The 22,255-nt window shown below is 47.6% G+C and overlaps 1 protein-coding gene across 3 annotated transcripts in view; it reads right to left on the minus strand.

The window, feature by feature from the left end:
• The window catches only part of LOC147891275 (SPX domain-containing membrane protein OsI_21475-like), a 52,551-nt gene that overhangs the window by 9,068 nt on the left and 21,228 nt on the right, over window positions 1-22,255 (minus strand). For all 3 annotated transcript variants that reach the window (XM_087389381.1, XM_087389382.1, XM_087389383.1), the window contains one exon: window positions 19,302-19,435. In XM_087389381.1, the coding sequence (XP_087245507.1) occupies window positions 19,302-19,435 (134 nt within the window). The remainder of the gene's footprint in view (window positions 1-19,301; window positions 19,436-22,255) is intronic.

Below are 22,255 nucleotides of genomic sequence, written 5' to 3' on the forward strand. Positions count from 1 at the left end.
CATATGGCTAAGCTTTTCATGGCACAGATCTTTAAGCACCATGGTATGCCCAAGTCCATTGTCAGTGATCGAGATCTCAGAATGACCAGTCTATTCTGGAGAGCTTTATTTGATAATATGGAGACGAATCTACATTTTTCTTCTTCTTTCCATCCCCAGATAGATGGTCAAAGCGAGGTAGCAAGTTCTACAGCATTGGATATGCTGAAATGCTACGTGGGTGACCAAGGTTCAGACAGGAAAAAAGTACCTATCATTGGTAGAGTTTTATTACAATAATACAGTTCACAGCTCTACAGGGAGAGCCCCCTTTGAGGTCATCTATGGAAAGGTGATTCTACCACCTATCCTAAGGACCAAAGATGAAATATTTATTTGCACCTGATCAGTTTGTGAAAGAACTCTAGACAGCTTTCAGTCAAGTCCGGACAGCAATTGAAAGGTCTCAAGAAAAGCATAAAAGAGCTACAGATAAGCATATGAGATAGTTAGATCTCAAGGAAGGGGATTGGGTACTTTTGAAGTTCAAGAAAGTTAGGCTCCACAAGTTTAAAGGCAAATAGAAAGTGTATGCAAAGTTATCTCCCAGATACTATGTCCCTTTCAGAGTTACAGAAAAGATTAATGAGGTTGCATACATGTTAGCATTGCTAGAGCATTGGAGGATTCACAATGCTTTTCATGTGAGTCTTCTAAAGAAATTCGAGGGGCCAGAGCCTACATAGCTAATAGTAGAGGATCCACCAGAAGTGGATGAGCTGGAGGAGGTCCTTCAGCCAAAGCAGATTGTGTACCATACTATATGCAAAGGCCCTCAGGGCCAGGAATTTAACAGGTATCTTGTAAAATTCAAGAATTATTCGGCATTGGATGCCAAGTGGATGGATGAAGACATGTTGTCCGATCATCCACAGCTTTTAGATGTTTACAAGCAAGCTTTTCAGTTGAGGTCAATAGAATAGAAGCCGAGGGGACATCACCATGCTGTAAATATCCTAAGTCAAAGTATTGAGTTGACCATTTATTTTATCATAATTAAAGAGTTTTCTATTTGTGTTAATTATGGTCAAAGAGTTCCTTTAATGGTCAAAGAATTGACTATGGTCAAAGATACTTGACTCTGGTCAAGTAAGCCTGATTTCGATCGGGGAGACTTGGTTTGTTACCAAGAGGGTTAACTGCGGTTAACCAGAGAACCACAAAGCTGACTACGGTCAGAGAGAGTTGTTGACTTCAGCCAACAAGACTTGGCATATGCCAAGAGGGTTAACTACAATTAACCGAGTTGTGCCAACTTCGGTTGGAGAGATGTGCCAACTTCGGTTGGAAAGACTTGGCCATAATTAAGGCGCCTCAACCGTGGTCAAAGCCCCCTTAATTATGATCAATAGCGAACCCTGAGTGGTAGTGGAAGTTACACTAGAGCTAGGTGCACCAGGTCTAGTCTCATCCCCATTCACAATGTCCCATAAGCCCTTTCCAACCTAGATAGTCTTGAGTGTAAACGGCCACAAAGCATAGTTGGGTCCATCCAACTTCTCTACCTCAATCATGGTGCCAAAATTCTCATTGAGAGACATGATTGCAAGCTCAAGAATAATTGCAAATATACCTGCAGAGGAAAAGACAGCAAATGGACAACTGAAAGACCACAGATTGCTATGTAATCACTGCAATGGCATTCATTGACAATGGCTACTCTGAAATAGCAATAAATTTGCCCCAAAAATTCTGCTCAAACCTCAATTCCTTCCAGGATACAGATGCAATCAAGCACTGTATTTCTGCCCCAAAAAGTTGTCCTAAACCATAGAGCCTAACACTCGCTCAAATGCAATGTGCTTCTACCCCAAAAATCAGCCTGTATCTCAGCCAAACAATGGCTCACAATGCAATAGCAAACTCCTGCTCAATAGGCATCCAAAAGTGCATCAACTTACACGCCAATACTTGGCTTCAAAATGCACAACACCTGAGCAATAATTTGTACTTAATGTGAATGAGCAAATTATATGCGTCATTTCACCAACTAGTATCACCTCATAGAGCTTGCACTTCATTCATGATGAAATACCATTTAGACAGCCAAACAGCATACTCTCCTAGTGCACATGCATGGCCTCCCCTTGTCAAAGGCTAGTGCTTACAGAAGCACGACAAACTACTACTACATATCAATCTTTCAATACACCATCCAATTCACAAACAATCTTCAACAAGAACGATTCTCCAAGCTGATTACAAATCCCTATGACATAAGCTCCTTTAGAAGAAGGCTCAAAGATTCCTCTACCAACAAAGCTTTTATTTTATTTTATTTTTTTTGGCAAAGAAAGGAAACTTCTATTAATGCTTGAAAGACTTCAAACGAAACAGCAGCCCCGAAGGTGTTATGGAAAAAACCGGAAAAGGCTGAAAGAAAAGAACTGGCCTGTTCTAGAGAAACCCAGCTCACTACCTAGGGGATATCTGGTACTGGGGCTAACAGCCAGGTGGGGGGACTATACAACCAGCAAATCCCTCATCGAGTGAAGATGTAGAAAACTCATACAGGAGGCCAAGCCTTGCAGAATTGAGCACGCCTCTTGATAGTTGCCCTAGAGCCTGGAGTCCCACGCTCCTAGGTGGAGCGTAGAGTGTATATGATATCTTGCCAGATGGCGACCAGGGTAGCCGAGGGTGGAACCAAATGCTCACCGATCATGAGATTGCAATGAGCCACCCAAATGTTCCACGCCGTGATACTGGCTACCACCTCCCAAACGTTGTCCTCCGGAGGAGGAGGAGGAGGAGCTAAGCTATCAGGAGGGACTGCCTCATGGAGCGCTATCCTCTGAATGCTTTGACCCTATATCCGATAAACTAGGGAGATCTCATCAATTTGGAACGAGTGCCCTCCCTCAGTCTACCAGGCCACCATCCCCCAGGTGCAGTCCCTTTGAAGACTCTACATACGGATCATGATCCTGAGGGCTCCCATCTAGATCCTCACTACGCTAGGACAGCTCCAAAGGCAGTGCGGGATCGTCTCCAAGAAACCAACAGAGCAACAATTGCACTGCCCCTCCACTCGCATCTGCTCCAACCATGGTCCGATGGGCAAGCCTCCGTGGGCGGCCATCCAGAAGAAGTAGGATATCTTCCTCAGTCGCAAACTGGACCATAACCGCGTCCAAAACCTAGAACAGGCATCCCGGGGCACTCTCTGAGCCACCCAATGCCTCTCCCTCAAGGGGGTCCACCTCGAAGAGTCCATCTGAAGCCTCTTGCCAATCCGTGTGGTGTAGGAAAAGAAGGGCACCTCGTCCATCTACTCGGCAAGGCCGCCCCTAGAGGGCCATAACCACTCTCCCGGGGATCCCACTGGACCTCCCTCAAGGGTCTACCCTCCCATAGCTAAAGGCACCATCTGGGGGCATCCTGCTCTGAGATACTGGGAGGGTCAATGAGCCACTCCTTCCCCAAACGTCTCACCACTCTGATCATCTGCCAGTGAATCCCATCAAGACTCCCATCCATCTCAGGGTCCCTCTCAGTGAGCGGATAAAGTAGGCCTCCAGGTCCTACACGAAAGAAGCTGGGGTGAGTGCAGCCTTGCTGCATCATCATCCTCAAGGGGACACCAACCCGAGAAAACTGCCCCCAACCAGATGATGTCCCTCCAAACGGAAAGTCCCTCCCACAAGGACTCAAGGATAGCTAGGTCAATCTCTCTCATCCGCTGCCTTGCCTCTCGTAGATGCGCTACGGCGCCAAGGCTCGCCTCTAAAGACTCTGCGACAACTCCAAAGGCAATGTGGGATCGTCTCTAGGAAACCACCAGAGCAACAATGGCACTGTCCCTCCACTCGCATCTACTCCAAAGCAAGGTCTGATGGACAAGCCTCCGTCAGCGGCCAGCTACAAAAAGTAGGATATCTTCCTCGACCGCAAACTGGACCATGACTGCGACAAAACCTGGAACGGACATCCCGAGGCACTCTTTGGGTCACCCAATGCCACTCCCTTGAGGGGGTCCACCTCGAAGAGTCCATCTAAAGCCTCCTGCCAATTCGTGTGGTGTAGGAAAAGAAGGGCATCTCATCCATCTGCTCGGCAGGCCGCCCCTGAACGGCCAGAACCACTCTCTCGGATCCCACTGGACCTCCCTCAAGGATCTACCCTCCCACAACCAAAGGTGCCATCTAGGGGCATCCTACTCTGAGATACTAGGAGGGTCAATGTGCCACTCCTTCCCCAAACGTCCCACCACTCTGATCATCTGCTAGTGAATCCCATCAAGACTCCCATCCATCTCAGGGTCCCTCTCAATGAGCGGATAAAGTAGGCCTCCAGGTCCTACATGGAAGAAGCCGGGGTGAGTGCAGCCTCGCTGCATCATCATCCTCAAGGGGACACCAGTCCTAGAAAACTGCCCCCAACCAGATGATGTCCCTCCAAACGAAAAGTCCCTCCCACCAGGACTCAAGGATAGCTAGATCAATCTCTCTCATCTGCTGCCCTGCCCCTCGCAGATGCGTTACGGCGCCAAGGCTCGCCTCTGGCTCCATGGGTAATCTGCTCCATCTGCCAAAAAACCCGGCCGGACCATTGTCCCACTGTGGCCAACCAATGTGCATCCATTGTCCGAGCATACCACCCTCCTGATATCAGATCTCTAGGTGCCACATAAGGAGATGACGCTCAAACTCCTCTCTGCATCTGAGCAGAGCACAAATGAGACCCCCTACTAGTCTCTGCCAGACCCTGTGAAGGCTCCTCATCAAGGGGGAACCATTCCCTGTAAGGAGGGCCTCTAAGAAGATCCACGTGTGTGAAGGCTGCCACTATCCTCCAGTGTGTGTGGTGTTCCTGAGAAGCCCTTGCTGTAAGAGAAGCTTCCAAGGCTCTCCACATGGGGTGAGGCCGCAAACAACCAACTTGCCCACAAGGGCTCTGCTCTGCATCTCCTAATCTATGATACCCAAGCCTCCTAGTGCCTGCGGCATGATCACTGTTTGCCAAGCAACCCGGACTCTAGTATTCTGCATGCCGTCGGATCCTACCCAAAGGAAGTTTCGAACCAGCCGTCGGAGCTGCCCAATGCATCCTCTGTGAAAGCACCAGCAAGAGGTGATATACCAAGCAGTGGCATGAAGGACCTTGTTTGCAAATAAGGCATGTCCTACTGGGAGAGCTTGGCCGAGCTCCAGTAGAGAAGCTTGCACCGAACACTCTCAAGGACAGAGGTAATCTGCTACTCTGCTGTAATGTCAATACCAACCTGGCATCCGAGGTATCTCGCTGTCTGGCCCTGCGGTATCCATCTGAAGCCAAAGTCACTCCCCCACACATGAATCTCCTGTGTCTCCTCACTCCCCATGAAGAAACCTATAGACTTTGTCCAGTTGATCCATGCACCCGAGGCCTCGCAGTAGATAGCTAGAGCTGCCCTAACTCTCTCCTAACTCGTTGTGGTGCCCTCAACATACAAGGCCGTGTCATCTGCAAACTTGGAGTCAAGCAGTTCCTCCTCCTATCTGATTGGGAGCCTCAACCCTGTGAGGCCTGCCACCTGTGATCTCAAGTAGTAGCCCAAAGCCTCCGCCACGAACAAGAATAGGAAGGGAGCGAGTGGGCAGCCTTGGCAGACCAAGCGAAAGAGAGGAAAGACCTCGCCCGTGTGTCCCTCGATAAGCATCTGGCTAGAGCTCCCCGCATAAAGCGCAGAAACTCCTCTAACCCATCTGTCTGAGAAACCCAATCTCTGCATAGTGCCCTCTAGGAAGGACCACTCCACCCTGTCATAGGCCTTCTCACAATCCAAGAGAAGGACAGCCAGCGGCTATGACTCCTCCTTGGACCAATTCACTTTCTCCCAGAATGCGAAGATGTTGTCCAGGATGCTGTGCTCCAAGACAATCCGCGTCTGTGTTTCGTGGATGATGTCATTAAGATGGGGCCGTAACCGCAAGCTCAAGACCTTGGCGAGAATCTTGTAGGCGGTATCAAGCAGACTGATCGGTCTCCACTGCCGAATCTCTGACCTATCTCCCCCTTTCGGGATCAAACAAATCCACCCCCTGCTCAAGGACTGAGGAAGGGAGCCCGTGTCGAAAATCTCTGGGCATGCTAGTCGGAAAGGGGGTGGAGATAATCTCCTAGAAGTTCTAGAATAAGGCCATAGTCAAGCCATCCTCGCTAGGACACTTCTAGGTCGGGAGAGCCTTGAGGGCTTCCTAGATTCCTCATCTGTGAAAGGCTCCTCCAGCCTGCTGCATAAATCCTGCGAGACTATTACCGGAATGTGATCCCAAACTACCTCTCAAGCCACCATACCAGCTGGAGTCATCCTCTACGTCTGAAAGAGCTAGCTGTAAAAATCTGTGGTTAGGTCTAATATCTCTTGTGGGTCTGTGTGCATGATGCCCTACAGATCCTGGAGACACTGTAGCTGTGTGCCTGCCGATCAGGGCCCCAGTGGTCTAGAAAAATTGCTTCGTCATCCTGTCCCCCTACTGTACCCACCAGGCCCGGGAAGAGTGGTAGGAGAACTCAGCTTGCCAAATCTTTATGTCCTGAATCTCAAGGCGAGCGCTCTCGAACCTGTCGCTAAGCCACTGAGAACTTGGGTCCTGCTCCTTGAGCCGCTCTATGGAGGCGAGCTCTCTCCTCAAAACCCGCTCACACTCTTGAAGAGTCCTCCTCCGCCTAAGGGCGTGAGCCTGTAACTCCTCATTGCTCCTCTCGATCGCATCGGCCATCCACCACGAAGCCCAACCCTCACCCGGTGTCATCTCTGCTTGCTCCCAAATCCCTGCCATGACCTGTTGGATCTCCTCGTCTTATAGGAGGTCCTCTGGAATGTGGACCCCCTTCTCGGGAAGACCTCGGCGGGGCTGATCTAAGTGAAGTACTACGAGAGAGTGGTCTAACATCGTGGTACCTGCCAAAATCTCGGTAGAGCCGCCTCTCTGCAATGCCCAATCCCCAACGTAGAAATGGTCTAGTCTCTCAAGCAGTTCATCATGTCTCCTCTATCCGAAAGAGAAGAGGAGGCTGCCAGGTATCCTGCTGAAATCTAGCTCTCGCCACGGGTCTCTGAATCATGAAAATGAACTGCTCCCACGCGTTGCCCTCTGTTGCTGGCATCTCAGAGAAGGAGGCACTGCCCTGCTTGTCTTTCCCAAACTCCAGGTTGTTGAAGTCCCCTCCAACAATCCAGGAGTCTACATCCGGAAGACAAAATAACAGCCTCCTCCAAAAGGCTGGGCGGTGCTGTCTGCACGCTAGGGCATACACGTTCAGGATCCTAATCTTGGACTCTCCTGTCCTAACTCCCATCCAAATTGCCCGCCCTGGGATAAGCTCGCCCTGATCATAGACCTCTGGAGCCAAAGTCTGTGAGATCGAGATGCAGACCCCTCCGCTCCGTCCTACTGGAGGCGACCACTCCTCCATACCCCTCCTTGGGAGAAGGTGCGTCGCCGTCTGATGTCTGTTGCTGAGAACATATGCTCCTGAATCAAGAGGATGTTCACTGTTCGCCCTACCACTGTCCTATGCAACTCCTGCTAGAGTACCAGGTACTGTGGTTGACTACGAGCATGGTCGTTGAGCTCGTGCACGTTCCAACTCATTATGGTCTAGCTCATGAGGACGGGGGTGCAGAGAACAAGGCTCTCTTGTGAGTGGGTACCTGTTCCAAAAAGATTGACTTATGTGACTTTATCGGTGGTTTGGAGGGCGAATAGTCCATGTCTATTCGATGACGTAACTAGGGTGGATACTGACTCAATGCCGATCTTCCGTGCCCTCTTCATCATGAAGGAGACTTCCACCCTGAACCGCTCTGCACACTTTTGGACGGGCCAGTAGTACGCATGATCCACCTTTGCCTCAAGCGACAATCTGATAACTCCTACCGCCAAACCACACACGTCGGCTCCTATAGCGTGAAGCTCACCTGAAAATTCAGCTCCACACCGTGGGCATACAAAAGATCCAGTCCCCGTGCTCCCATCCACTCGTCCATCATGCGTGAAATCTGATCTCCCATAATAGCATCAAATGCCTCTGGGGTCCTTTTTTTTTTCAAGAAAATTTCTTCATAGTGAGCTAATAAAGAACCAAGGCGAAGGCTGAAAATGCCATCTCAACCCTGAAGGAAACTCAGAGAAGAAACGAGATCCCCTCCAAACTCTGAAGAAAGTAACTCTCCTAGTAGTGGCTGCTCTGGAGGATCCCTGTATGCTCACCCAAATAGCCATCAGAGTGTATACTGTGTCAGCCCAAATACTAGCCATAGTCTGGGCAGGGTGCACCTGGATACCTTCCATCGCCTCTATACACCTGGCTCTCCAAATATGTCAAGCTGCAATGCTAGCCAAAATCTCCCAAGACGTGTCTATTCAGGCATGAGCAGCTCTAAAAGAAGTAAGGAGAACATCCTGGAGGGAACAAGACTCCACTGAATGTGGCCGTACAATGAAAGCTGGATCTGGATCATGTCCCTCGAAAAACACCTGTGGGCTAGTAAGAGAGAACCAAGCTACTGAACCCCAGGTCATATAGAAAGGTGTTGTATGAAAGATGTTGAAAATCCTAGCAACATCTTTCCAGATCATCCTTGCCTGTCTGCACTCCCGAAGACAATGTTGTACTGACTCAACTGCCATGTGACAACGAGGACAGCCCCGAACCTGGATCACTGCAATCCCTCCATGAATAGAAAGCCAAAAGAAAAGAGTGATCTTTCTATTCCTAAGGGATTTCCAAAGCCTACGCCAAAAGTTCTTCCGCACAGCTGCAGAAATCTAAAAATTATCCCAATGTGGCGCTTTGGAGGGCCTCCAACCTCTACTGCTGAGCTGAAATCTCTAGGCATTTCTAACTGTATAGCGAAAGAAGGGAAAGCTCTTCTCTTGGTGCCCCTCATCAATCCATTCCCACTCCTCTGGATCCCACTACAAGAACCTAATAGGGGAACCACCATACAGCCAGAGTCTCCAAGACCCCAACGCAAGGAGAATAGAATCAGGGTCAAGATACCACTGTGAATCCCTATCCCACTCCATGAATCCTGCAATCCTGACAGGCTGAAATGCAACCTCCAAAAGAATATCATCTAAAGATCTGATAAGTCTTGCCTTCCAACTGAACATCAAAGACAAGGGTATCCTCATGTGCATCATGCAATGCAATGACCTGTAACAGAATGCTCGTCCCTAAGAACACTCCCAACCAAGTGGACTCTGTAAACGGCATGTCATATGTGTCGATCCACTCTGGCGGAATGGCTGCCTGTATCTGTTGTATCTTGAGTGCACTCCCTCTGAGGTGACCAACTGCTAAAAGTCTATGATCCTCTAAAAGTCTCATAAAGGCCTGCCAAGCGCCTACAGTAGAGGCAGGTTCCCTCTCCCATCTAGACCACTGCATATAATGTGACATTCAGAGTGGCCTGCCATGATGATCCAAAATCGATCATTCCACATGACTGGCTGCCTTTGAATCTCTTCACGAGAAGTGGGTAGAACTCTGTGAAGTGTGATTCTGAAGCAGCCCCAAGCTTTGAGAATAGCAGCCCTGAGAGGGGAAGGGGGGAATTTGAGATGGGCTGAAGTAAAGATCCATCTGTTGCTGTCCAACTATGGGGTCCACTTCTCCAACCCTGTGGAGGCAAACTGGAAACTCCAAACGAGGTGTGTCTGAGAGCCCACTGCGCTAATCAAACCCCCTTCCATGGCTGCAGGATCATAAACGTTACCTCCAGTGGTAAAGGATAGGAGTCCGGGATCTCTAGGTAATTCCACCGTCCTAGCCTCCAGAAGTCCCGTGGTAAGGGACGCCCAGGTTGTAGGTGGGGAATTGCTGACTGGAGGACGAGCCCTCTGGCTCCCTCCCCGAATGGGCCTGATGCTGCGATGAGGGAGCAGAAGGGGACGTCGTCTTACCCTTGCCTGCTGGCAGGGGTGTCGAAGACGGGGAGGGGAGGCAGGCTGAGGAACCTGCTACGGAGGTGGAGAGGGGGGCGACGGGGGAGGGAGGAAGGGGGGGTAGAGGAAAGGGGGCAGGTGGTGAGAGTGATTATAGCAGGAGGGGCGAGGGGAACCTAGGGGGAGGGGGAGTGGAGGGGAAGGGGGGCAAGGATCTGGAGGGGGAGGGGGGGGAATAGGGGCGATCATAGGCTTCCCCTGCTGATCATGCGCGCCGATGCTCTGGATCTACTCCTCCCTGGCTAACGTCCGCCATCGCCTCATCAGAAACTCCTAGAGCTCGCTACTGATGCAAGGGTGGATGTGGACGCTGAACCTCCATCACGTGAGGATCATCTGGCCAGGCGGTGGCCTCTTTTGTTGAGGGAGGTGGATCCCCACGTAAGGGCTCAAGTTGTGCTCAAGTTGAGGCAACATGACCTCGGAAGGGTCAATCAACATTTTCCTTTAAAGGGTCAATGTTTGTATTATATTTGTTTCGGCTTTACGTAAATGATCAAAAAGGAATCAAGGTCAAGGTCCTTGGTGAGGGTGACTTGGCACAAGACTAGGTGGATCTAAGGCTAAGCGGTCTAAATGCATTAAATGTGCCTAGGGGCAAATGATTTCAATGATATCCCAAGAGAGGGGTAAATGATGCATTGAGGAGATGCCCTCAAATGTAGACATGTGGCATACTAGATCCATCTAGGGAATTGTGGGCTTTGGTATTCAGCATGCAGGTACTTCTCACGTGTTAGATTTTGGGACGAGCTTGCTGAACTAGAGAAATGGCTGGGCGGTTATTCATTGTGCCATCCCCTGTTATTTTGTATTCATCAAATCGTGGTCTTGGCTGAGCTTGGAGTTTGGTTGTGATAATTTGGTATCAGAGCCATTGGCTAGATCGTGGGTTCATTGTCGTAAGGCCTTACTGACAACACAGATTGCATCGCCTTGCGTATTGCCTTTGAAGATATTGGCTGTGACAAGAAAATTGTCTTGGATATCAGCTGCCACTGTAACCAACCACAGCGTCATAGCATCCGTGAGACTTACCTTGAGAAATATGAAGAAGACCCTATGCAACGCTTGCAATTAGAACTGCATGCCAAGCTCGAGAAAGCAGTTGTGCTCTGGATGTTTGATCCGGCCGAGAGAGATGCGATGATCATCAAGGAGGCTTTGAAAAGTTGGAGTAAAGATGATATTGCGCTCGCAGAAGTCATGTGTTTGCGGATGTCATCGCAGTTGCAGGATATCAGGCTCGCGTACAGTTGTATGTTCAGTTGATCCCTCGAAGAAGACCTCACCCTTAATACAAACGGCGATATGAGAAAGTTGCAGAAGGTGATGCCAAATACTTTTACAAAGCTATAGGAAATAGGAATGCAATCGAAAAGGCTGCCCTGATCACAATCTTGAGTACACGAAGTATGGCGCACCTGAAGGCTGCATTAGACGTCCACAAACATTGTTACGGGCATGGCGTTGGAAAGGCCCTAAAGCAAGAGCTACATGGATCGTTTCAATTGATATTAAGAGCTATTATGAAATGCAATCAGAACCCAGTAAAATACTTCGCTAAGCCTTGGCAGAGTTGATCGTTGTTAAGAGTTCTGTACGATTGCAGTTAGCATATGATGCACCATCCATGAGACTAGTCGGGCGTGTGTTGATCACGTGGAGATACCGGGCTTTCGATTTCCTTTTTCCCTTTGTTTTATTTTGTGGCTAAATTTCTAAAGTTTCAAGGTGTGTGAGCTGGATTGGGAGCGAGATTATGCTTTTGGATTTACGGATTTGGAAAGGATTTGAGGTTTCTTAGATTGTAGGAGTTTCCCTAGCATAGGGAAAAGCGGTTTTGGTTTGCAATTGATATATGTCTGATTAGCTGTAATTTTGGGAGTTGGACTTTCGATTGTAGATTCAATTCAGGGATGTTTTTTAAAAAAAAACACACACACATACCCATCGACCTAAATGGAAGTAGAAGAAGAAGCTTCTAGGGTTGATCCCGTAGAGTCGAGAGTCCGGCCGACCCCGCAAGTGTCGCGCCCAGCAAGCCATACACTATCTGGTAGAATTACATTATTGGAGGATTCCTTGCAACAGATTTTAGCACAACAGTTACAAGCAAATATAGGACAATCCGAGCTCAGGAAAATGGTTCATAGTATGTCTACTAGACCATCTCATGAAGAGAAAGGTAAATCTCCAATGGAGCCTGAAACCAATGTTCATACGGTCGAGCCTAGGAGGGCTAAGGTGCCTAATATTGCCAATTATAGGCCTAAAAAGTATTCTGGTCGGATGTCTGACCGTAGTTCCGATATCATAGAGACCTGGTTACACAAATGGAACAAGGCCTTTGCCATTAGGAATGATATGAAGAAAATCCGCGAGGCCACCCATATGTTTAATGGGATAAAACAACAAAAAGATGAAGTGACATCCACTACTTGGGAGGGGTTTAAAAAAGAATGTAGAAAACACTTCTTATCTCCTGACAAAGCATCCCGAGCTTGGGATCAGTATCGAAACCTTCGTTAGAGAAATTTATCAGTGGCAGAATACACTAATAAGTTCATAGAAAGTGTAATGAATGTTTATGAACCCCTACCTCAGTCAATCTAGGTAAAAGATTTTATCTTTGGACTGAATGATCTGATCAAGATGAAGTTCGGGCTAAGTACGCGAACACGCTAGATGAAGCAATTGCCATAGCCTTGAACTATGAAGATGCCAAAGGCAACAGACCAAGTGGGTTTGTGCAGGTTGGGACTCGGTATGAGTACCTCAAGAAAACTGGGTTTAAGAAGAAGTGGATTAGCAAAGGGAGTGCCTCATAGCCTAGTGGTCAGGCCAAGCAGGCGAAGCTAGTTGAGACTCCTAAACCAAGTACCACCATTGGAATGAAAAGAAAAGTAACACCAATGACAGCCCGAGCTTGGTCGAAGTCTTCTTTGAACCTAGAGCAAAGAGAAAAAGCGAGGAAAGAAGGCTTGTGTTTTGGATGCCTTCAAGCTCATCAGTGGAAAGATTGTCCACGAAACAAGGATTGTCGGATGGCTGAGATGGTAATCTCAGAATGCGACATGGAAATGGAGGAAAGTCCCAGAGCAGAACAGATGCAACTAGTGCACCTGATAATGTCCTGTCAAAGCCCGCGGCAACGGGATATACAGCCTTTAACGATACATACTTAATTAAGATGAAGGGACAAGTAGCTAATCATGATGTCATTGTGTTGTTTGACTCTGCATCAACGCACAATGTAATTAAATCCAAGCTTGTAAAGAGGCTGAAATTATAGACTAGCCCATCTGACTATGCATATACAGTTAGAATGGCAAACGAAAGTTCAACTGAAGTATGGGACCAAAGGGTTACCCAGTTGAAACTTCGAATTCAGGACTATGCTGAGAAGCTTGATTTTGAAATGACAAAGCTTGCTCATGCAAACATAGATTGGAAAAAACAAATTTATCAATTCAAGATAAATGATGTGCTGTATGTCTTGCGAGGTGAAAAAGATATACCTCAAGGACCGTTGGTTTCCATGATGGAAGTTCGAAAAGGTCAAGAAGAGTTTTTGTTTCTTTGTACAGTATCGATAGAGCCGATTGATGGTCCTTCGGCTAGCACTGATGTTACCAAAATGGAGAGATGGTCAAGTTGGCTGATCAAATAGCACAGGAGTTCTCTGATTGTTTTAGGGATGAGTTATCTTATGGGTTACCTCCAGAGCGGAATGTTTAACATAAGATTGAACTAATCCCGGGGATAGAATCTGTAAATAGACCTCTCTATAGGTTAAGTTTTACCGAAGAAGCAGAGGTACGAAGACAACTGGAAGAATATCTCAAGATGGGGCAGATTCAACCCAGTTTCTCACCTTTTGCTTCGCCAATGATATTTTTAAAAAAAAAAGATGATACTTTTCGCCTCTGTATAGATTACAGAGCATTGAATAATATCATTATTAATCACAGGTATCCGATGGCTCAGATCGATGATTTGCTAGATGCGTTACATGGGGCCGTAATTTTCAATAAGATAGATCTTAAATGTGGCTACCATCAGATCCGTATTAGAGCCGAGCATGTGCATAAAACCGCTTTTAGAAGCAGGTTTGGACATTATGAGTTTTTGGTAATGCCGTTTGAACTTACCAATGCTCCAACTATATTCGTCATGCTTATGAACGATTTACTGCGTCCGTATATCGAAAAGTTTGTAGTACATTTTATTGATGATATTCTTGTGTTCAGCAAAAGTATTGCTGAGCATCACGAACACTTAAGAATAGTGCTCAATGCTTTGAGGAAAGCCAGTCTTTATGTAAATTTAAAAAAAAATTGTACTGTGTATGATAAGACTTGAATATTTAAGATTCATTATTACTTCTGAGGGGTAGAAATGGATCCAAAGAAAGTGGTTGCGATACTAACTTGCCCTATCCCTTAGAGTTTGACCGAGTCTGTTAGTGCCCCGCAAGTGGCGGATTTGTTTATTAAACATATATTTCGTTTGCATGGATTACCCAAATCCATAGTGTTAGAAAGAATGTCAAGTTTACCAGTCATTTTTGGACTACAGTGTTTGAGACACTAAGGACTGAGTTAGGAATGAGTAGTGGTCCAGAAACGGATGGTCAGACAGAAAGAATCAACCAAATTTTAGAGGATATGCTTAGAGCATATGTTTCATTGAGGCAACATACGTGGGACAAATGGTTGCCATTGTTAGAATTTGCCTACAATGATAGAAAACATTCCTCTACAAGGTTCAGTCCATTTGAGCTAAACTATGGTTATAGACCAACGAATCCAACTATAGTTGGAGTACCTCAGAAAGTGCCTAGTGCCGCGAACTTTGTGGTTCAGATGCGGGAGATGCTAGCACTTGCGAGAGCTAACATCCGCCAAGCTATGGATAGAGCTAAGGCGTATGTAGATGAAAACAGATCCGTTAGAGAATTTAAGGAAGGAGAAAAAGTTTTTCTTAGAGTTCCTTCGCACTCATGTCTTTGACTGCAAAAGAGTGTGCTAAGTTATCACCCCAATATTGTGGGCCGTGATTAATTCTAAAAAGAATAGGCAAGGTAGCCTATAAATTAGAATTACCACAGGGTTGTAAGGTACACCCAGTGTTTCATGTTTTTGTTTCAGGAGATAGAGGATAATGCGAGACGCAAACCAACAAGAATCCTGGACCGAGGAACAATGCAAGTACGCAATCGGAAGATACCCACGGTGTTAGTTGCATGGCATGGTTTACCTCTATCAAAAGCTACCTGGGAATCCATATACCAGTTACGGAGAGTGTTCCCAGACTTTATCATTGAGGACGCTAATGCTTGAAGAGGGAAGGAATGTTATGCTTAAGTTGAGGCAACATGACCTTGGAAGGGTCAGTCGACATTTTCCTTTAAAGGATCAATGCTTTACGTAAATGATCAAAAAGGAATCAAGGTCAAGGTCCTTGGTGAGGGTGACTTGGCATAAGACTAGGTGGATCTAAGGCTAAGCGGTCTAAATGCATTAAATGTGCCTAGGGACAAATGATTTCAATGATATCCCAAGAAAGGGGTAAATGATGCATTGAGGAGATGCCCTCAAATGTAGACATGTGGCATACTAGATCCATCTAGGGAATTGTGGACTTTGGTATTCAGCATGCAGGTACTTCTCACGTGTTAGATTTTGGGACGAGCTTGCTGAACCAGAGAACTGGTTGGGCGGTTATTCATTGTGCCATCCCCTATTATTTTGTATTCATCGAATCGTGGTCTTGGCTGAGTTTGGAGTTTGGTCGTGATACCTGCTGCTGCTGCTCCTCCTCGGGTGCCTCGCAGAAAACCTTGTCTCTCTCTCTCTACGTCTAGCCCTCTTTCTGCGGCGCTTGTGACCCTGTTTGCTTGGTTTCTTTTGCTTTTTAACCTGGGTCCAGTCCCCTTCTGGGGGGGTCACCCAGGGGGTCTCAGACTCATGTTGCTCTTGTCTGAGGGGATGCGGGACTCTGGTCTGCTGGCTCTGCCTACTTTGCGGGGGTGGGGGGGAGGCACTCAGCCATGGCAATAGGGGCAATGTCTGGCTAGGTGAACCATCTGTCTACACCGAAGACACTGGCCTAGTAACCCAGAAATCTCCACTCGTTGGCAAGTGTGCCCCCTTCGAAGGTCTCTAGGAGGATCAACTTTGGGAGTGACTATAGGCTCTCAACCACCAATCTGATCCTAGAGACCCCGTCATCTGCAGACTGCTACCATTGAGGTGGCCGACTCTAGCGGGGACTCGAGCACGGTGCCAAATGCCCAAACAATGGAGGGGAGAATGGCTCGATACTCCTTGGGGAGCCCTGGGAAGCGGAGCGTAACCACGGAGCGTAACCAGAAAACGGGAAACATGGTGTGTCGTTTCCATGTCCTCCACTGTAAAGCCATGATACCAAGGAAAGAGGTACACTAGATGCGGACCAAGGACAATGGGGCTCTGCTCCACAAGTATCGGGGCAGTGTCAGGGGAGCTCAGCTGAATGAGGAATATGCCTCTTTCATAGATGGTGACCTCCTGGATGTGGTCACCTTCTAATGCTTAGCTCGCCTGGATCCACTCTCACACATGTCTCCTTATAGGCGTAAGGCCCACAATTCTGCCCACGAGCGCCTTGTCCTGGAGGGACTGAACTGCCGCTTGTTAGCTGGGGAAAGAAGAACCTTAGCAGCTGTGGGATTCGAGGGTGTTGCCATAGAGCCCCTCTGGCCAAACCAAGGGTAACCAAGGGTCACCACCAAGGTTTCCTTTCGCCTTAACAAGCACAAATTCTCCCGCTGCAGGGAGGAAGAATAAAAAAGGAATGGTGAGGAAGGACGTCAGAGGGGGAGGCGCAGACGAGGCGGGGTGAAGGAGGGAGAGGGCACAAATGAAAGTGGTGGAAGGAGGGGGGCAAGGAGGGCGAGGGGGGGACGGCGGAAGGCGGAAGAGGAGGGGGGACGAGAAGACAAGGAGGTGGAAGTAGTGGTGGGTGGCAGAAAAGAAGAAGGGAGCAGGGGAAAGAAGGGGGGGAGGAGAGAAGGAGGGAGGGTAGAAGGAGAGGAGGAAAGGAGAAGGCAAGGGAGCGGAGAGGAGGCGGGGGAGGGGACGAGGAAGTAGGAGACGGAAGAGACAGAGGTCACGGGTTGCGGAGGTGGAGGTGACGGGAGGCAGAGTGGCAGAGGTGATGGGAGGCAGAGGTGACGGGGCGAAGCGGGCGGGGCTGGCAGGGGAGGGGGAGGCAGCAGAGGTGGAGTGCGGCGGGGAGGGCAAGGGGCTGCAGAGGGGGGCGGAAGGGGCGAGGCAGCCAGGGGGGGCGCGGCGGCTCAGCAGCAGCTCATGGAGAGCAGCTCGAGCTCCATCTTTTGTATAAGATGTGAGTTAAGAGGCGGAGGAGAAGATTGCAAGTCACCGGTGTTGTTTCTAGTCTTTTTTACAGAAATCAATTTGGTTTTTTTTTTTGGCATCAAAGCAACCGACACCCCCACATAGGAAAGAGAGACTTCCTAGAGGGTATGTACTGATCTTGGGGGAGTCAAGTGCTTCTGTTGAGGATCCAGAATCGTAAATACACTCTATGAAGATCTTAGAGACTAAAGATCTAGGGGACCCAGGCACAAACAATAATTGATTCTCAAGAGCTTCTCAACATTAGACCAAAAGCAATAGTCTAGAGTTACCAACGAAGCTTTAATACGTAATGGGTTTTTATGGACAAAAACAAGGAGAAACTTCTCCAACTTCTTTCGAGAAAAGTCTCATGACTCTTGGTAGAGATTGCTAGTGATGAAGGGCACCACCCTTCACAGACCCAAACATTGGGAACAAGCATGCACGTGCTTTAGATAACATCCTTGATCTAGTAGCGCTATCAATATCATGATAACTGCCTCAGCTTTTGTCCTTAACATAACGGAAATACCAATGAAATCCTAAAACTTCATAATGGAAATCTTAATAACTTAAGATTTCCAGATGGAGTACATCGCACATGGTTGATAGACTTTTTGACTTTTTAATGGAGTTATACACTCTTATCTTTCCCACTACCAAGGACTATTGATACCATCATACCAATCCATAAGGTGAGGGCCCTAAAGCCAACCATGGTCTTATCCCAAGACTAGATTTGTTGCCATGGCATGCAGGCTCACTACTTTGTGCTGCCTTATCCCAAGAGGTGGTATTATCCCAAGACTAGATTTTTTGCAATGGCATGCAGGCTCAATACTTTGTGCTACCTTACATCATAGCTTAATCCAGGAGTGATCGCACCGCTTGACTAAAGTATAAAGGTCAGCTTCCCCCTAGATTCCAAGACGAGCTGTTCAACCCCTCCTCAAGAGGTTGCAATCTTCTCTCAGGCCTTCTTACACGCTGGCCTGGCTATGATGTCTTCTGTGTCTTGTATTTCATGCGTACTAACCTAGCTTATGCAAACTAACATAGCCATGCACTCACGGTACCCTAAAAATCCAAATCATCATGCTGATAAGCCTTGCTGCCATCACAATTGGGATTGTAATGTCCATCTTCTTCGCATATGTTCATGCCCTTGCCTTCTCTACTATTTCTTCTTCTGCTACATGTTCGAATTCGAACCACGTTTTCTTCTTCTTTTTCCATTCTCGCTCATCAAAGAACTTGCTGTGTAGCACTACTCTGCACGTCCATCGTTACCACAATATGTACACGTCCATCGTTACCACAATATGTACACTTAATAACATTGTATCCATTCGTTTAGCTAACAAAACATTTTCACCTTTATGCCGCCATTCTCATCCACTTGCTCGATGCTCCTCATCCAACAAAGCACTGACGACTCCTTGGTCATCGAGATAGTTATTTTCACAGTATTCCATGCCTGGCCAACAGATGGACTCTATAGCAAGATTGCTCAAAGATCATCCTCTTTCAATTTCTGCAAGCTAATTTGTATAGCTTGTAATCGAGGTAGATGCTGACCTAGATCTGCCCTTGCTGGGTGCTCTTGGGAATTTAAGGTCTCTTTGTGCATTCAAAACATACATGGTGCGCACAATTTTGAAAAATATACCACCTTTTTCCTGATTACCATTTCTATATGCACGACATCAATTTGGATTCTGAAGTCAATTATTCTTGTGTTACAGAAATAATGAGTACTAAAGCAACTTTGGAAAAGAAATTTTGGTCATCTGTCAGTAAAAAAACTCAGTTATTATTTAACAACAGCTTTATGCTGTATACAGTCAATGCCAATTTATTCTTCCCACTATAAAGCAAAAATATAATGAAGGGGAGAGGCAGAACTTAAAACACTTGCCTTCAAGAACCTCTGCTGAAACGAATGTAATCAAGGCTCCACTGACATATTGACCGACTGAATAAGGAAACGGTCCCACAAAACAAATAATTATTCCTAAGCAGGTGATGACCTGTGTCGCAAGTAGAATTTGTCTGCAGGTATGTAAAAAATTCAGGCACTTGAGTGTATGATCACACTCTGTATGTTATTCAGAGACAATACACATTAAATTCAACAGCCTCATCATGTAAATGTGGTGCAAACAGTGCAGCTTTTTCATGCGAATTAGTATCACACCTACATTTCAGTGCGCGATTTGAAATTCAGATAATACACCGGTTCACGTTACTGCAGGGAATAGCAGGATATGCAGATTCTATGTCAGTGGCCTCATGCCAAGCTCCAGTACGCTGTTTTTCACAGTTACCACAACCTTTAGTCTACAGATACAGAATCCTCTATGACAGATGGAAGCAAGAAATACAAAGTTTTAGCATTTATCTTTACTCATAAGGTATGCCTTATTTGTGCTTCTTAAGGAAAACGTTGCTCCTTTGGTCCGTCAACCATGTTGAGAGACTGTTAAGTTGATTAAACCACTGTCACATTCCAACTCGCTTCTTTAACTCTTGCATTTCATTGAATGAATGATAAACTTGCAAAATCAATTGAATGGACCTACAATGTAGTGAGTGACCTGTATACCACCACACACATATTTTGGCATCCAATATGTCATCATCCTAAGCAAGCAGAGGTAATCACTGGCAAATGATCAGAGTGGTGGGACGTTTGGGGAAGGAGTGGCACATTGACCCTCCCAGTATTTCACAGCAGGATGCCCCCAGATGGTGCCTCTGGCTGTGGGAGGGTAGACCCTTGAGGGAGGTCCTGTGGGATCCCTGGGAGAGTAGTTCTGGCCCTCCAGGGCGGCCTTGCCGAGTAGATGGACAAGGTGCCCTTCTTTTCCTACATCACACGGATTGGCAGGAGGCTTCAGATGGACTCTTCGAGGTGGACCCCCTCAAGGAAGAGGTATTGGGTGGCTCAAAGAGTGCCCTGGGATGTCTGTTCCAGGTTTTGGACGCGATTATGGTCCAGTTTGCGACCGAGGAAGATATCCTACTTCTTCTGGATAGCCGCCCACGGAGGCTTGCCCATCGGACCATGGTTGGAGCAGATGCGAGTGGAGGGGCAATGCCATTTTTGCTCTACTGGTTTCCTGGAGATGATCCCGCACTGACTTTGGAGCTGTCGTAGCGCAAGAAGGATCTAGATGGGAGCCCTTAAGATCATGACCCGTATGCAGAGTCTTCATAGGGACTACACCTGGGGGATGGTGGCCTGGTAGACTAAGGGAGGGCACTCGTTCCAAATCTCCACAGTCTACTAGATATAGGGTCAGAGCATTCAGAGGCTAGCGCTCCATGAGGTAGTCCCTCCTGATAGCTTAGCTCCTCCTGCTCCTCCAAAGGACAGCGTTTGGGAGGTGGTAGCTAGTATCATGGTGTGGAACATTTAAGTGCCTCATTGCAATCTCGTGATGAGTGAGCATTTGGTTCCACCCTCGGCTACCCTGGTCGCCATCTGGCAAGATATCATATACACTCTACGCTCCACCTGGGAGCGTGGGACTCTAGGCTCCAGGGCGACTATCGAGAGGCGTGTCGATTCTTCAAGGCTTGGCCTCCTGTATGAGTTTTCTACATCTTCACTCGGCAAGGGATTTGTTGGTTGTATAGTCCCCCCACCTGGCTGTTAGCCCTAGTACCAGATATCCCATAGGCAGTGAGCTGGGTTTCTCTGGAACAGGCCGGTCTTTTCTTTCAGCCTTTTCTGGTTTTTCCCATAGTCAGCACCTTCGGGGCTGTTGTTTTGTATGAAGTCTTTCAAGCATTAATAGAAGGTTCCTTTCTTTGAAAAAAAAAAGTTTGAGTAGGTTAAGCATTGGCATTTTCAGCTGGTGCCACATAATTACTACTTGTGCCTTGCCTCTTTTTCTCATTGGCAATCCTTTTCTGGCACTCAGCAATGTAATGACCAAGCTTCTTGCAATATTGACTCTGCTCCCCTAGCCTTTAGCACTCCAATAGCTCCCTTCCAGCCCCTTGTGTGCAGCTCCTAAAAACTTTCAGATCTGGCCCTGATCAGCCTCAGCTTTTGGCCCTCATTTCAGCCTTTCTGGAACGTGTATACGCAGCACAGCAGTTGTGGATTCGGACCAGCAACAAACGGAGTAAGGTTTGGGTACTGCTTCAGCAGCTCTTTGAAGTTCTCTTTTGCAGTTTTGCACAGCTCACTTCTCAGCTCTATATCTCAATCATATCTCAGCTCTCTCTTAGATCTTTTAGAAGTCATGAATGTTTTGTTTTTTCTGTATTGCAACTTCAGTAGATGTCCACTGCACATATTGGCTCTCAAGAATAATAGTGAGCAGCGGAATAAGTCGGGGTGCGTGCAGCCTCAATGCATCATCATCCTAAAGGGGACACCAGTACGAGAAAACTGCCCCAACCATTTGCTGTCCCTCCATACGTGAAGTCCCTCCCACCAGGACTTAGGGATAGCTAGGTCAATCTCTCTCATCCGATGCCTTGCCCCTCGCAGATGCGCTACGACGTCCAGCCTCACCTTTGCCTCCATGGATAAATCTGCTCCATCTATCAAAAGACCCAGCCGGACCACCGTCCCACTATGCTTGACCAATGTGAGTCCGTTTTCTGAGCATATGCCCCTCCTGATCTCAGATCTCTAGGTACCACGTAAGGGGCTGACGCTCAAACTCCTCTCTGCATCTGGGCGGAGCACGAATGAGACCCCCTACTAGTCTCTGCCAGACCCTGTGAAGGCTCCTCCTCACGGGGGAACCCTTCCCCATAAGGGGGGTCTTTGAGAAGATCCATCTATGTGAAAGCTGCCATTGCCTCCCAGTGCGTGGCGTGTTCCTGAGAAGCCCTCACTATAAGAGGAGC

The sequence above is a fragment of the Dipteris shenzhenensis genome, chromosome 18 (genome assembly GCF_047967505.1).
Source record: "Dipteris shenzhenensis isolate YYH24624 ecotype China chromosome 18, Dip_SZ_1.0, whole genome shotgun sequence".
Taxonomy (NCBI): Eukaryota; Viridiplantae; Streptophyta; class Polypodiopsida; order Gleicheniales; family Dipteridaceae; genus Dipteris; species Dipteris shenzhenensis.